At 39.8% G+C, this 16,113-nt stretch overlaps 2 protein-coding genes across 4 annotated transcripts in view; one reads left to right on the forward strand and one right to left on the reverse strand.

The window, feature by feature from the left end:
• Positions 1–1,472: 1,472 nt before the first annotated feature.
• On the forward strand, positions 1,473–9,510 carry ero1a (endoplasmic reticulum oxidoreductase 1 alpha). The gene is made up of 15 exons (XM_047581495.1): positions 1,473–1,666; positions 2,570–2,689; positions 2,785–2,868; positions 3,448–3,489; positions 3,926–4,002; positions 4,681–4,754; positions 5,429–5,549; positions 5,954–6,015; positions 6,316–6,342; positions 6,425–6,517; positions 6,598–6,844; positions 6,960–7,029; positions 7,763–7,849; positions 8,071–8,207; positions 8,587–9,510. Exons 1-15 carry the CDS (start codon positions 1,589–1,591, stop codon positions 8,645–8,647), a joined length of 1,380 nt encoding a protein of 459 aa, XP_047437451.1. The 5' UTR covers positions 1,473–1,588; the 3' UTR covers positions 8,648–9,510.
• Positions 9,511–10,659: 1,149 nt separating this feature from the next.
• The window catches only part of fam189a1 (family with sequence similarity 189 member A1), an 84,452-nt gene continuing 78,998 nt past the window's right edge, over positions 10,660–16,113 (reverse strand). For all 3 annotated transcript variants that reach the window (XM_047581706.1, XM_047581707.1, XM_047581708.1), the window contains exons 8-12: positions 14,594–14,672; positions 13,720–14,502; positions 13,423–13,494; positions 12,610–12,932; positions 10,660–11,496 (exon numbers count right to left, since the gene is read on the reverse strand). In XM_047581706.1, the coding sequence (XP_047437662.1) occupies positions 11,293–11,496; positions 12,610–12,932; positions 13,423–13,494; positions 13,720–14,502; positions 14,594–14,672 (1,461 nt within the window). In that variant the 3' untranslated portion in view covers positions 10,660–11,292. The remainder of the gene's footprint in view (positions 11,497–12,609; positions 12,933–13,422; positions 13,495–13,719; positions 14,503–14,593; positions 14,673–16,113) is intronic.

The following is a 16,113-nucleotide window of genomic DNA, read 5'->3' on the forward strand; positions in this document are numbered from 1 at the left end:
GTCGTGGGAAATACTGTAACATATTATTTGACAGGTTAAAAGGTAGTCTACTAGGAAAAGTGTGCTTTGGATAACAGACCTATACTTCAAATAATGTGTCCTCTGGTAACATGTTTAACCTACATTATTATGTAAATGTGTGAAACTGTACAACAATGATTCTAAAAATAATCTTAAATCCCTTGGTATAACAGTGAGGCAGGATGGGGCCCTCATAGACCAGTGTTGTACTACATTTTCAGAAGTCAGGACATCAGAAGGTGGTTACTGTGCATGTGCAGCGCAGATGTACAGAGAAAAGTTCCTAAAAAAAACCCATACATTTGGAACAATAACATGAGTTGAGAGGATGGAGAACAGAGGTGAAGAAATAACGTATTTTATGGATGATCAGAGGAGTTATTTCAGTTGTTTAAATACATATAATAAATAATCTATAGAATGTTAATGCTGGTGTAAATGCTATCATTTGTATTAAGTCATTAAGAACATTAAGAAACTTACAAGTTGATTTGGGTAATCTGCCCCTTCAAATGTAAAACTCTACGTTACCTTTGGCGCCATCTTGAGGCTTACATTTGGTGTTACAATAATGGGGAGTTGTCACTGAGTTAACAGGAAGTATTATTATAATATAATTATTATTATTATTATAATTATAAACTGGACCGGGTTCTTCATCAGAGGCAATTCCCAGTAAACGCGACGTTCATTACGAACAGTACACATTTTGATGGGATGTATAAGTCTGAATGACTGATCCAAATCAGAGTCTAATTTGGTCTGAATGACTCAAATTAGACTGGCATTTTAAAAAGTCTTTTGAACGGTTCTTAGAAAGGAACGGATGCACAATACCCAGTCCTCACATACGAAGAGAAATAAGTCCCATCTCTTGCACTGCGTCTTCCCTAGAAAACTACCATTGTTTACCTGAAAAATTATGGAAGAGTCCCATTGACAGCAGGATGTCTCAATCAGTGTACGTGAGCGTCACCACTGACAGCACGTGTCATACCCTGACCATGAATATAAACAATGACGTAGAACATTCAACATATTTCCTGAACGTTGCGTAATTCACATGGTAATTCAACATATAAATAATAAAACAAATAATTGTTGAGCATACTTAGATAAATACACACATACATCGTTAGATATGTACTTGGATACATTTTATTTAATTATTTTGTATAAATCCATTGTCCTCGCTATCAGTTTCAGCCGAACTGTTTTTGTGAGGGAACAGGAAATACGTATCTATGCCTATTATATACGCGTATAAATGCGTTTAAAAGCGTATAAATGAAGATTTATTTTCCGGCACCAGCATGTCAAACTCTTGCGTGAGCCTGAAGACGTGCGTTTAAAGCCGCAGCTCGAGCCGTCACGTATTACACGTAGCCGGCGGGAAATGAGGAAACATCAGGAAGCAGAACACCTCCTCCTCCTCCTCCCTCTCGCAGACCTACTGCCTCCTCCTCCTCCTTTTATATATTTGCTACCACCGAACAGCTGAAGCTTTACTCGCTTGTCCGAAGAGTTTTCTCACAGAGGTCTGCTCCGACTGAACGCAGGGGTCGCCATGAAGCTGCTGGTCCTCCTCTTCCTCCTCTTCCTCCTCAGTCTGTTGAGCTCCGTAGACTGCAGGTGTTTCTGTCAGGTGAGTGACTGACTGTAATATTCTTCCTGTAGTTTCTGCTGTTGTGTTGTGTCGCTGCCTGCATTACGAGACGTATGTTTATTTTATTTAAAAGCTTTAATTAGAAGTGAACTCTTTATTGAAATAGATGTTAAAAGCACACCTTAAAATCAACCTCCAGCTCTTTTAGGAAGACTCTCAGTTCTCCAGCCATCACGATGAAAACACGAGGCAACTGCATATGTTTGAACTTGTTCAAGTTTTAAATGACTGATGGGGAGTATAGGCTTTTATCAGGAACTTCTGTGGGTGGTGTACACCTGAATCCGCCTTAAACTCACATGATTCTAGACTGACTCACCTGAAATAGGTGGACCTCAGATTAACGTGGGTAGTATTTTCTTCCTCTTTTTGTTTATGATTAGCAGACACATGTTGTGAATGGTGGTGATATAAAAGTCCTGCACTAAATCTTAACTTCATGATTGTTTAATGTTGATGTTGACACAGTGTCAGAAAGGTGGTAATTAAGCTGGATGATAATTTTTTGGTGATGGGACTAGTAGCATTATAACAAGAACATGCATCGGGACAGCACAATATAAATCAATAGCACTACTAACCACAGTGTCATAAAAAAACATTAGTAATTTATCCAATGCATCTCTAGCTACAGGATGCAATCGAAAACACTGAACAGGAAGTTCAAATACCAAGAGCAGATAAGTAAATCTGCTTGAGCTCAGTCCGGAAGAGAGAAAGAAAGGCAAGATAACTTCAGGGAATCACCTTATTCTCATAATATTAATAATCATAACAGTTCTGAGCTTTGAGTGTTGCTGAAACCAGGGGAAGTAGTGGCATATTTTGTGTTGTTGTTCAGTTTGTTTATCTCAAACCAGTAGTTTGTGGTTCCTGTTTAAGGTGACCGGTGACCTGGACGACTGCGCCTGTGACGTGGAGACCATCGACGGCTTCAACAACGATCAGCTTTTCCCCAAACTTCAATCTCTCCTTGAGTCAGACTACTTCAGGTTCTATAAGGTGAGATGAACTGAGCTGATGCAACCCCCTTCACACACACACATATACACATTATGTGCGTTACTCAGGATGTGTTTGGACTGAATCTTCTGCAGGTGAACCTGAATAAGCCGTGTCCATTCTGGACGGCCGACAGTCACTGTGGCCTGAGGGACTGCGCTGTGAAGCCGTGCTCTCTTGTGAGTTCATCCACCTGCTGTAAACAAACCCAGTTAAACCTGTTATTAGTGTAGATCTGTGCCCGGATAACTTGGCAGTGAAGTCCATACACGCAGCAGCGTTCCTCCTCTGAGCATCTGTCCAACGCATTTTCACACTGAGGTCAAACTGTGGACACAAGTGAAATTACGAGAACGCCTTTAATTTTAATATCCGGTGCAAATGCAAACCCCTAGATTACACGTGTTAATCATTGAATAGATGTAATGATGGATGAACCCTCCATGATGGTGGCGTCTCCAGCCATCGCCCACCTTGAACCAGCTAGTTCAAAAATGGTCAAAAAGGTGAAGACGAGGCAGACAGCTAGGACTGTTTTAGCTACGTTTACTTTAATCAATCATTTTAATTCAGCCTTTAATATTTCCTTTTAATGTGTCTCTATATGTCACGCCAACTTTGAGCTCTTCACCTGCCCCACCTGAAACCCAAATGTTGCCAGAGTCAAAACCCTGCTCAGATACAGTTGTCATGTTGAAACTAGGTGAAATGCGTGACAGTATTTACATCACACTGACTAAAACTCTGTCTACGCACAGAATGAGGTGCCTGAAGGGATCCGATCCTCGTCCCAGAACAAGGTGAGTCAGTCAAACGTGCTTTAAAGTCCTATTATTGATACTATTTTATGCACAATTCTGATGTTAAATACATCTGTATTGACAAAGGGGACGCACAAAAGAGAAAATGGGAAATCTTTAATTAAAAGCATTTTGAAAACAATAACAGTTTGGTGCTGCAGCATGTGACTCAGTTGTAAGTGCTCTAACAATTGTAAATGACTAATTTTCTGTAACAGATTAGGGATCATGACCAGTCATAATATTGATATGTCAAACTTTAGGATTGTAAAATAAGTACTTGGGACACCCATGTTTTGACTTTTTCCCTTTTCATTCTCCATGACGTTTTGTGTTATTATTTTCCTTAGTTTTCATAGTTGAATATTGCTCTTGAATGTGAGGACGTACATTTCCTGTTTATTTTACATTTTAATATGTCTGTGTTTGTGTTCAGTATTCAGAGGAAGCAAACAGGCAGTCTGATGAGTGTGAGCAGGCGGAGCATCTCGGAGCTGTAGACGTGTCTTTAAGGTCAGTTTTGTCAACATTCTAACTTACAAACAATAAATATATTCATACAGTTCTTTATCCTTGTATGAAATTCATGTTTCATCATATCAGTACAGGATTTTTTCACTGGCAAATTATGTTGTGGAGTTTTTTTTTTTTTTTTTTTTTTGCTTGCTAGCCTCTGAGCTAGACTTAGATTTAGACTTAGACAGACTTTATGATCCTCGAAGGAAATTACTTGGTCACAATAATACCCATTGCTGTTATTTTACTTATGATTAACAGACTACTGCATCCTGCTGGTATCAAGAGTTATTTCCTTTTACTCAACTACCCAGATAAGCAGAACCTGGAGCATCAGGCCAACAAGACAAATTACAAATGAAAACTATACAGTATATAATACTGTATAGTTTTATATCATATATAATATATATATATAATTTAGTTAATAAAACAGCATTGGTCTGCATTTAATCTTCATAATCTTTATCTTTATATGAATTTCTTTCCACATTTGATTTTGTAAAATTGTATGTTGAAATCTAAGCTGTTAGAAAGTTTCCATTTCTTTAATCCGTCTGTTGTCGTGATGATAAGAAGTTGTGAAAGTCAAATGAGATCCTGCAGGAAGTCGTTGGAACACCTAAAGTAAACAGGTGAAACTAAACACACCGACTTCTCTGTTTTCATTCTCAGCGTCGAGACCCAAGAGGCTCTGCTTGAATGGAACAAACACGATGATGAGACAGAGCGTTTCTGCGTGGTTGATGGTACAGTTCAGCCAATCACTCAAACAAATGAATGAATCAAGCTTCTATACCACTGTAATAGTGTAAACCTCTGCATTCAACAATATACATAAAAGTGTGGGTCAGGATAAATTACATTTTTGATTTGTAATCACAATACATAATATTTCTGGAAATATAAAAAGAAACATTGTTGGTATGATGACAGTAAGACTACACCATGTTTTAGATGGTGTGGAGGTAAAATTAGTAGCAGCATAATTAAAAGAACAAGAATGACTGCAGTGAACAGGAAGTGAGGAATATTTTGCAGGTACATGATAAAATCAGATCATATCAAAAAAAGTTTAGTGTTTATAGAATATGATGATGAAAATATGTCAACTTTAATTTTTTTTTTTTTTTTTTACATTTTTGGAAATATAAAGATGAAAAGCAGCACAGGAATCCAGAAAACTAGAACAAAAAACTGATTTGCAAATATAATGACAAGTATAGTGTTACTCCTATAGTGTAACAGTACACCAAAGTATTAGCACATGTAATGGAAACTGTTTTGGGTTTTGATTTCTTAACACATTCATGAGTCATCCATCACTACACAATCATGATGGACTGTTGCAGCGTTGCTGGGGTGTAACTCCTCTAATCAAACAGATAATGTGACAGCTGACTAAAGTGTTACTGTTTCCCAGACGAGCAGTCACCTGACTCCCAGTACGTTGACCTGCTGCTGAACCCTGAGCGCTTCACGGGATACAAAGGACCAGAGGCCTGGCAGATCTGGAACAGCATCTACGAGGAGAACTGCTTCAAGTAAACTCTTTATATTGTACATGTTCATATTCTGCCTTAAGAGCAGACTCAGGAGTGTTTGATTGAAGCCACATGGAGGAGGGCTAAAAATCGAAGGGAGTAAAATTCAAAGTCCTCCCTCACAGAATGAATTACCTCTATTTTTGTGACATATTTAAGAACTTTACCTCACTGGGTCTTTGATGAGAATATATAGAAACTCTTAAGTAACATAAACTAACCAAGTGAAGCAGAATGAAGCTCTGCTATTGTTGGATGGTGTCATTATTATGGTTAAGCTCCATCAAAAAAAAAAAAAAAAAGCCATCATCCAGATGACAACTCTTACATAATGAATGCATTTATCAACTGAAATAGACACGAGACATAAGAGATTAATGACTTCCTTTGTTTCCCCTTCGCAGGCCGTACACTGTCAGACGACCTCTTGTCCCTGAGTCGTTCCAGAGCAGCTCAGGAAGTGAAAGTAAGACCTCTTTAATATTACACCCCACAAAATAGCCACCAGTGCATTAACAGACGGAGAATATAAACACTTTTTTTCTGAAATATGTCACTTTACCGATGTGCAAAAGTCCAGACATGTTTTTTCTTAGTTTCGTTATCTGACACTAATGAAACCTGCTTTTTCAATAACATACACCAACATATGTGTAGATCATTGACTGTATAAAAATGAATAAACTCTACATCGCGTTGACACACAGTTTGATTCTCAGTGCGGACTGTGGAGAACGGTCACTGACGTCTCTGTGTTTATTTACAGCGAGGACCTTCTACAGCTGGCTGGAAGGTGAGCTGATGTTTCAGCTGTTGTGTTGTGTTGTGTTTTTCGTTCTCCTTTCGTCAGCTTTCTCTCCGTCTTCGTCCACCAGGTCAGTGTGTGGAAAAGAGGGCTTTCTACCGGCTCATCTCCGGCCTCCATTCCAGCATCAATATACACCTGAGCGCCAGATACCTGCTGGATGGTGAGACACACAATCGCACACTTTTCCCAGGGTCATGATTTAATAAGCTTTGCTTTAACTTGTCCTCTCTTTCCTTGCAGACACCTGGTTCCAAAAGAAGTGGGGTCACAACGTGTCTGAGTTCAGGCAGAGATTCGACTCTGAGCTGACGGCCGGTGAGGGACCCAAGAGGCTCCGCAACCTCTATTTCCTGTACCTGATAGAGCTGCGAGCGCTGGCCAAAGCTCTGCCGGTCTTCCAGCAGCCGTCTTTACGACTGTACACGGGCAGACCTGAGGAGGACCACAAACACAAAGAGCTGCTGCTGGAAATCCTGCAGCTGGCCAGGTCAGTCAGTGAGACCCCTCCAGGTGTCCTGGTGTTTTGATCATAACCAGACCCGAGCGACTCATCTTGTAATAGTCCGTCTTTTAATATCACACGTCTTTCCCTGCTCCTCTAGATCTTTTCCTTTGCACTTTGATGAGAGGTCTCTGTTTGCTGGGGATGAAAAGGAAGCAGCAAAACTGAAGGTAAACACAACATCTTGCAGAACTAATATCCAAAAAATAATTTGGACTGTAAATATTTTATAATAAACAAGCTGAAGGTGACATTTATATCTCAGTTTCTGTAATGTAATGCATTTTCTTCCAGCTCGTATCAGAACAACGGTTACGTTTACATCGACAGTTTTCCTAATTTGAGATTCAAACTTTATCCGTTTACATGACAACTCAGTTGTCTACAGCAGCAGCTGGAATTTTAGCCTATTCCTCAGTTCAGAGGACTTCCTCACATGAACTGCTTGTTTTACGTCTGTCCACAACATTTCTATTGGATTAAGGTCAGGACTTTGACTTAGTCATTCCAAGACATTTATTTTGTTTTTCTTTAACTATTCTTTTGTAGAGTGACTTGTGTTTGGGGTCATGTCTTGCTCCATGATCCAGTTTCTCTTTGCCATCATAGACTTCGTTTAACATGTGTGGTGAAGTTCAGACTGGGAGATTTCTTTTTAAACTAAACAGAGCATTGGACAACATCTCATTATAACAGTCTCATTATACTGAATAGAAACACACCAGTCTTTCAGAACTGAAGAAACTACTTGGATGAAACGTCTTCAGTCTTCAGAAACTCTCCAGTCTAGTTGTCTTTGTTTCAGCCTGTCCTTTTGGATTGATCTGGTTCTTTTAGCCCCGCTGGACAAAAATCACTTGACAATTTGATTTAATTATTGTGTAACTCCACTGTTCATGTCAGGAGGACATCAGACTGGCCTTCCTCAACATCTCCAGGATCATGGACTGTGTTGGCTGCTTCAAATGTCGCCTGTGGGGGAAACTACAGGTAAAATGTTCTGTTGCTTGCCAACCTCCCAAAGTCTCCAATATGCTTTAAAATGAAACCTCCTGCCAATTATTTAAGTCAATAATATAACAAAGGCACAAGGATTTTCTGCTAATGCGGCCGTATGGGCCCAAACACTGCCTGCAGACCTCGCTTGGTGTAGTTTGGAACCATCTGCTGCATAGTGACCCAGCCTTTATGCCCCTCTCTCTTGTCATCAGACTCAAGGATTAGGCACAGCGCTGAAGATTTTGTTTTCAGAGCGACAGATTGAAGCTCTGCCCAAATCCAGCAACCAGCGACCCAGTTTCCAACTGAGCCGGCAGGAGATCGTCTCCCTGCTCAACGCCTTCGGAAGGTGAGGAAGTGTTACATGTCACGTTCTGTTCTTCAACATGTGGCTGGTGTGGACCTGGTCACTTCAGGTTGGCTTCAGTTTTCTGACCTTGCATCAGGCCAGCAAGTGTTTGCCAGATTAAAATAATAGAATTATCCAGCTGATAATCAGGAATGTATGAACCAGCTCCATCTTTCAGTCCGGGAGGTTACTGCTTAGTGTCGACAGAACTCAATTTGTCTATTCATTTATATTTAAAATATTGACTATTGATAAAAATTGTACCAGAGCCAACCTAAACTCTGCAGGAATTAAACTCAGAACCTCAAACTTTCATGTATGAATTGACTTTAATGGGAACATATGCTGCAGTCAGACTTATGTTTCTGATGCCTCACAGGATTTCCACCAGTATCAGAGAACTGAAGAACTTCAGATCACTGCTAGCGGAGGAGCGATGAGGACATCAAGAGCCTTTCAACCATTTTCTGATGAGATATAAATTCAAATCTGCACATTTTTGGCAGTGATGCAAAGGTATCCGTCCATTTAGCTGACTTAGACTTGCTGACTTCAAGTGTCTTTATGGAAGCTCTAATTTTAACAGACAGAAAATGGTCATCAGCTCCAGAAACATTCATTCAGACTTAATTTTTTTTTATATGAAAACGTGCTTTAATCAATGAAATCAGGTCAGATGTTGTTCTTCAGTCATGTGTTTTTGTGTTTATGCTTTTGTCCTGAAGATGGCGATGTTTATAAAGAAAACTTTTCTTTTGTCCTAAGAAAAACTTGAATGTAAAGACACTGTTAAGATGGAAATGAACATGTTTTTCCTACCTACTGTTGATGTTCTGGTTTACTATGCCTTTAGGTACACTTTGACGTTTCTTCTTCCACCCTCCATAGCTTCTTTATGTAAGAATTCATTTAAACCTACAATAATAATGAAACCTGTTTGTGTACTGGAGGTGAATTTTAGAAACCTGTTGGTACTAACCACAAATCGTTCATTTACATTACAGAAAGTTGAATCTGGCTTACTGGTGGTTTAGTTTGGACTATGATGAAGAAATTAAATGCATTAAAGGACTGAAAAAAGTAACAAATTGTTTGTAAAATGAATTTATTTTTATTTATATGTGTACTAAGTTTGGTTTGGAAATAAAGGCTGATTATGTCATTTTATTTTTTTTACTACTGATCTTTTGTTCACGTGTTGTAAACAATTATTTGTTTTATTGTTTTTTATGCAAAGGTTTTTGTGAAATGAATGAACTTTCCCTTAAATATAAAATTTTAATAAAGAGATATTTGAAAGAAATATAGATTCTCTTTTATAATTTTTTATTATAGTTTTATTTCATTATTATTTTCCTCATTGTCTTATTAATCTTACAAGAATACACAACTGAAATAAATGTATTTTGCAAAGACAGATAAATTCATTTTTAAATGTAAGCTTTTGCTAACTTCCTCCCTTGGTTTGAAGATATAGACTAGAGATAGTTTAATGTTTACTTGTCAGTTTATCTTACATCCGTTGTAACAATTAAAACTTAATTTTATACAATGCATTAATTAAAAAATGTAATTTTAATAAGTTATGATATAAATAATATATACATTTTATATACGTTTTATCATTATATTAACAATTAATCACTTATTATCATTCATGAAATGTTTAATGTTTAGAACATTTAAATTCAGTTTGAGTTTATTTATTTTTCTAAAAATTCTGTACACTTATTGAAAAATATATATATTTATTCATCTTGTAATTAATTAAGAGTGATTAAATAAATTGTATGATCATATCAACAAGTAGTCATTTCATTTAAAAGTTAATTTAATTTAATTTAACTGAAGTTATTTTGCATATAGTCTCTGTAATTAATAAAAAATTATTCTTTTTAATTACCAGCTCAGTTTTCTGTCTTACTGTATTATAGCCTCCATAGACTATATGGTTGTCACTCAGTCTGAGCTGGTATGAAGTTAGCCGCAAATACAGCACACCATTTCCTGTCTGTACTAACAATTGCACGAATACATCTCATCTCATCTTTCATACCACTTAATCCTCACTAGGGTCGTGGGGGGTTGCTGGAGCCTATCCAAGCTGGCATCAGGTGAAGGCGGGGTACACCCTGCACAGGTCATTGCGCAAATACATATCAAAATAAAAGTCTGCAATTATCTTTCACAAATAAAGGAATGAAACTGAGTTCTCGTCAGGATTCTAGCTTCGACTGAGAGAAATGTTTATGCTCTAGATTCAAAGTCAATAAATAAATTCTCAATTTACAATAGAAATAAAAGCCCTATATAGCTCTAAATATTCCAATTAACTTAACTGATATTTACAGCAAGGCTACGACGCTGTCCAGTGTTTCTGTTATTTTAGACACACACAAGGTAAGACAGCATGTTAAAAACACTTACAGAAATAAGAACACAAACCACAATATACAAACGCATATTTTATTGTAACACTGATAAGAATTGTAACACAATGAGGTAAGTTAAATAATCCACATCTGTGATGTTCTTGAACCACAAAATATTCACCACCCTATCAGTAACAACTCCACAAAGTCCGCAAACAGTGGCTGTTAATGCCCTGTCAGTTCAGTTCACAGTTTAATACAAACACATTTTTTCTGTTTCTTATGAGGACAAGAGCAATACTGTTACTGACAAACCCCAACCCCTCCCCCTGTCCTTCAGTCACAGACCAAAACTTACCGGTTGTGTATTTGTTTCCTTTTTAAGAGATGAAACTCAGTAGAAAATATCCCCTGAGGGAGGAACATTCTTTTGAATTTCTGATGAGAAAGAAGCCACTACAGACACTGGCAGGCTCAGTCTGAGTTTGCTACCATTTCTGCTGATGACTTGGCACGGTCTCACAGGGCACTAGGAGATACAGTAAGCCAGCATTTAAGTTGCTCTGTAGTGTGGCCAAACCGTGTAAAAACGATCTTACGATGCCTGATGAGTTATTAAACACTCTACAGACATCAGCTGGACAGGACAGCGTGTCTTAAACGCCAGGACCCTGCCCTCTGAGCTCTGACCAGAGTCCTTGTTGAGAGAGTGGTCAGAGAATAGTTTCTCTGCACTCAAGGCTTTGTTCAGACGACGGGGAGCCCAGTGGGTCGGTGGAGGCGCTGGTTGTTTGTTGGAGATGTTTTGGACGGCGCGTGGAAGGGGATGGGGATGAACTCAAAGCACCGCAGCTCTGGAGGTGAAGGTCCTCGTGGCCACGCTTCCGGGGGCTGCCTATGATGCGTTGGGTCATCACCTGGCACAAAGACACGCTCGAGTCAACATAAGTCAGTAGTTGTGATATGTAAAATTCCTGTCCACCAATCAACTTCTTTACATCAATTAACATGTGATTTTTGTTAGTGAAATGTATTTAGTAATTGTAAAATTTGTGAATCTGTCAAATGAAGTCAGGTTCTGATGCTATTCTCTGTACAAATTCCCACTATGCTTCCAAGCTCAATTATTTCCCATAATACAAACCTCTGTAGGTATCATTTGTTGGCCCCACTGCTAACAACACAGGGGTCTTCAACGTTTTTCAGGCCAAGGACCCCAAACTGATAAAGAGATTACTTAGTGATCCCCTACATATTATATGCTATTTATAAACATACATTATTATTATCATTTTGCATCCAATATTAAGCTATCCCTTATCCCTTTACTAAAATATGTTGGATTCATGGTGATGTGTATTTAAAGAAGTTTAAATTTGTGAGGGAAACCAAAAAACATATGAAAATGTCTGATCAAAGATTTTGCGACCCCCCCTGCAGTACCTCTGTGGACCCCCTAGGGGTCGTGGACCCGCTGTTGAAAACCTATGCATTGACACACCATTGGCATTGTCGCTCAGCTCAAAGAACACCAATTCACCTACAGCTCTATTATGTGTTTTATGTACTGTGGTTGTGCCTTTGTCATGTTATATATATGTCACATCTGTAAGAGTATTCTGTTCATCACATTAATTTGAAGTGGTTTGATTACCAATACCAGTTTATTACTGGGAAGCTAACATGTCTGGGACCAGCTGCATTTCTTAATTTTAGAATTTTGTCTGAACAGACCAGCTCTATAGGACCATCTTCTTAGAGCAAAGTGCCCTGTTGTCTGGTGGAAAACCAAAGTTTACATTTGGCATTCAACCTCCGAACCTATTCCAGAGTCTCAGCGTTTTATTTGTCTTTGTTTGTTTTCTGGCTTGTACAGAGCATTAGAGCTTCACAGGGCCTCTAGCATGCTATTGACCTTAGTCCAATTCGATCACTGCACACAAACAACCATCAAAACCAGAAGAAGACCTGCAGTTTTCTAAATTGCACTGAAGCACCACAGCCTGTTGTTCACCATCTAATCCAGTTACCTGATCTATGACATTGGCACTAAAGATGGCCTCCTCCATGTGTTTCTCGTCCGACTTAATGACACACTTGATGTTGTTGACAACCTGCTGGACTTCAGGAGGTAGACTGCAGCTGGAGTGCTCCAGGAACTTGGCCACTAATATTTTGGTGTCTTTGTACATCTTTAGGTCAGCCAGGGAGTGTGGACGGTCGTTGGAGGAGTGCGTGTGCGCGGATCGGGGTTTGAGTTGGATGTCAACTTTCCTGCCCTCCTTCTGCTGCCTCCTGGCACATAAATGACCCGGTTTCGCTTCGATGGCCTCTGTTGAAGCGTCTCTTGGCTCTGAATAGAAAACAAAAAACAAAACACATGGTATCACATACAGTTCTTGAAAGTGACGCTCCGTCTGTGTGTAGATTGTCACAAGCCAGTTAAAATTAGCGAGGACTCTTTTTCCACATGGATGCATTTATATCAAATATCTGTAACAGTGTCTTGTGAAAATTGTAAATTTCTAAAACACAATGCATCAGTATAGGTAATCTAATCGACTCATTGTTTCTTCAAATAGTTATTATTTATTTTTATCATGTCTTTCCCAATAATCCTTTAGCTAAAAATATAAAATGGCTAAATCCAGAAACACTTTGTGGTTTGCACTGGACAGTGACAATACCTAGCAAAGGTTTAGAAAGGTTTGTGATGTGCAGTTTGTCCACCAAGATTTTTGACAAAACAGACAGTGAAAAGCTGTGTAGCAGCAGACATGCAAATTGTAGATGTCTGATTTCCTCACCAACACCACAGGAATTCATAATTTGTTAGTTCATACCCTGTTCTGGGGATGTGTGAGCTGAATCGTCAGCAGCAGGGTTATTTCCAGAGGCGCAGCCACAATTCTCTCCTGTAGAGGGAGAGAGACATCTTAGTAAGGACCTAACATTTCTGAGAATAACACAATGCTGTAAGGCTGCAACTCATTTCTGTAGGTCTTCCACTTGATCATTTGTTTAGCCGATAGAAAAAAACAACTGTGGTTTCTAGAAAAACGGCAAATGATCACTTTTGAGAACCAGTAAGATGGCAACCTAGAGTCTAAATCCTGTGTAAAATATTTCTCCAGACTTACTTCCTGTTGTGGTGGAGCAGGAGATAGGGTCGCTGGTGGAACGGACAATGCGTGCCAGTTTGCGGTACCTCCTGGCAGCTCGGAGCATCCGAGGCCTCTCTGAAGGTGAGTGGCCACTTTGGGCTGAGGTAGAGGGGGGCTGTGATGCTGAGGAGGGTGACCAAACACTGAAACACAGTCTCGGGCCACGTGGCCTGTTAGGAGGGGAAGGCGAAGGAGACGGAGCCAAAGGGCTGATAGCCGAGGTTCCACCAGACGATGCCACAGACGTGGGGGAGCATGGCTGAGGAGGCGGGGGGATAGTGACAGGGAGTGTGAGCTTCCGGCTCATCATTCGTGCTTTAATGAGGGAGTGTGTTGACGCTTTAGCTGGCTCCTCTGGTAAATGTTTAGCTGAGGCCAGCTCATCACACATGTGCATTGCTGCCCTGAGCTCCTCACACGGATGTGTGTTCTCCGCTGGATCCTCCTGGTCCAGGTTGCTAAAGTTCTCTGACGACCAGTCCGGAGAGCGTTCCAGTGACTCCTGGGTGTGTGAGGACTCACTGTAGCCGGTATCACTCGGGCGAGGGTCCGTATTGGCCAAGCCACGATGGCGCCGCGAGGAGCCGCGAGTGCAGAGCTCCAGGCTGGTGCAGCTTCCATCAGTGGGCGCCGTGTGGAGGGTGCCATAGGGTGAGGAGTCAGAGCCCTGGACCTCCAGGGAGCACAAGTCCTCGGAGGAGCAGGTCTGGTCCTGATCAGCCACCTCTGACACCATCAGGGACGCACTGTCCACAGAGGCTGAAAATAAGGCAGAAAGTATCACTAGCATGACTACTAGTAACATAGTTAACAACTTCCTGCAATGTTCAACGGTTCCAGGTGTCTTTACCCTGAGTGCTGAGTCCTGCAGTAGTGTTTCTCTCACACAGACTGGACTCAGTGGCCTGTTGCTCTATGCTGGTGGTGACCTGCAAAGACAAAATGATTAGCAGAGACATAACACAGCAGCACTGCTTAATAAAATATTCATGTCTTGCATGTAATGTATGCATTGCATAACAGCAGTGTGGCACTTAACCTACAATACCACTGACTGGTCTGTAGAGGGCTCTACCAGACCACGACACAGTCATTCCTATCTTTAAAGGGCAGGGGTACCAGAGCAGAAAACTACTGTGTCATGTAGCGCTGAATAAGAAACTTTAATTAGAATCACTAATGCCCTACTCAAGGAACAGCATATGACATTTCAGGTGCGAAAAGCGTTTCTGCTAATTCCCATTAAGGACACTGTTTAAAATAGGTACGAAGACAACTATGGATTTACCACGCGCTGTAATTGAACAGTGGATTAAAAGCCCCAGGTGTTAAATAATGTCGAGAATATAATAGATAATAGGATAAAAGGATTTTCTCACATATTAGACCGTTATTTTTAGCAAAAAACTGCAGCAAAACCTCAGAGTGAGGGAAAAGAAGGCTGTGATCACTTCAACCTGACAGTCGAGGCAGACCGCCCCAGTCAGTCTGAAACAGCAGGTGATAATCAGCTTCAATTTGGCAGTGATTTTTCGACTCACAGACTTGACAGGCAACATCTCAAAATGCAGACATGAATGATGAAAGCCGTATTTGATACTGATAAATATGAAATACATACCGTAGTAGCAGTACTCTTTTAACACATGAGTGCACAAAACACTAAAGTTTGAGCTGTATATCCACTCGTATGGATAGACAGTTTTAACATTCACACCTCTATCTGTGGAGGTTCCCAACCATTAAGGTCAGAACAAAACAAAAGCAAAGCTGAAACAAGGTCAGTTGGACTCATTTGGTTTCTTGGAGATGTTCTGCACGTGTTCATATTAGGAACATCTGTGGTGTCCATCTGGTGTCTACGACTCACAGATGTTTCCAGTCTAACTCTTGACTCCACACCAGTCATTCAGAACTGAAGAAGCTACCTGGATGTGTCACGAAATATCTTCAAGAAGCTCAATAAGTCTACTAGTTTAATTTTTTTCTTTGATTCACGAATCTGACTTTCCAATGATTCACCTTGAAATTATTCTTGTCTTTGAAGAATATCTCATTAAAATTTACATCATTTCCAGTTTTAACTAAAGGGCTACATTTTTAATAGCACCACTCATCCGACTATCTGCTTAAAATAAATTAAACTGATTTTAAAATGCCAAATTAATAAAGAAAAGAAAGTTTAAACCCAGTGACGAAAAAACGATTTTACTGCTTTCTTAGTTGCCTGCTTACAGTATAGACCCCTTGAGGGCAGAGCTTAACTGGATGCATGTCAAACACTATAGCTTGTAAATGACGGTAAGTATATTTTTATGGACTGTTTTGGCAAAAATGGATGAGGAAAGCACATATTTTAGAGAATATACT

This window comes from Mugil cephalus, chromosome 3, assembly GCF_022458985.1.
Source record: "Mugil cephalus isolate CIBA_MC_2020 chromosome 3, CIBA_Mcephalus_1.1, whole genome shotgun sequence".
NCBI classification, from domain to species: domain Eukaryota; kingdom Metazoa; phylum Chordata; class Actinopteri; order Mugiliformes; family Mugilidae; genus Mugil; species Mugil cephalus.

Excerpts from the sequence above, each read along its gene's own strand:
- ero1a (XM_047581495.1), top strand. The coding sequence starts at position 1,589 with ATGAAGCTGCTGGTCCTCCTCTTCCTCCTCTTCCTCCTCAGTCTGTTG. Across the intron at positions 6,016-6,315 it reads GAGCAGCTCAGGAAGTGAAA|CGAGGACCTTCTACAGCTGG; the intron begins GTAAGACCTCTT and ends GTTTATTTACAG. Across the intron at positions 6,845-6,959 it reads GAAATCCTGCAGCTGGCCAG|ATCTTTTCCTTTGCACTTTG; the intron begins GTCAGTCAGTGA and ends CTGCTCCTCTAG.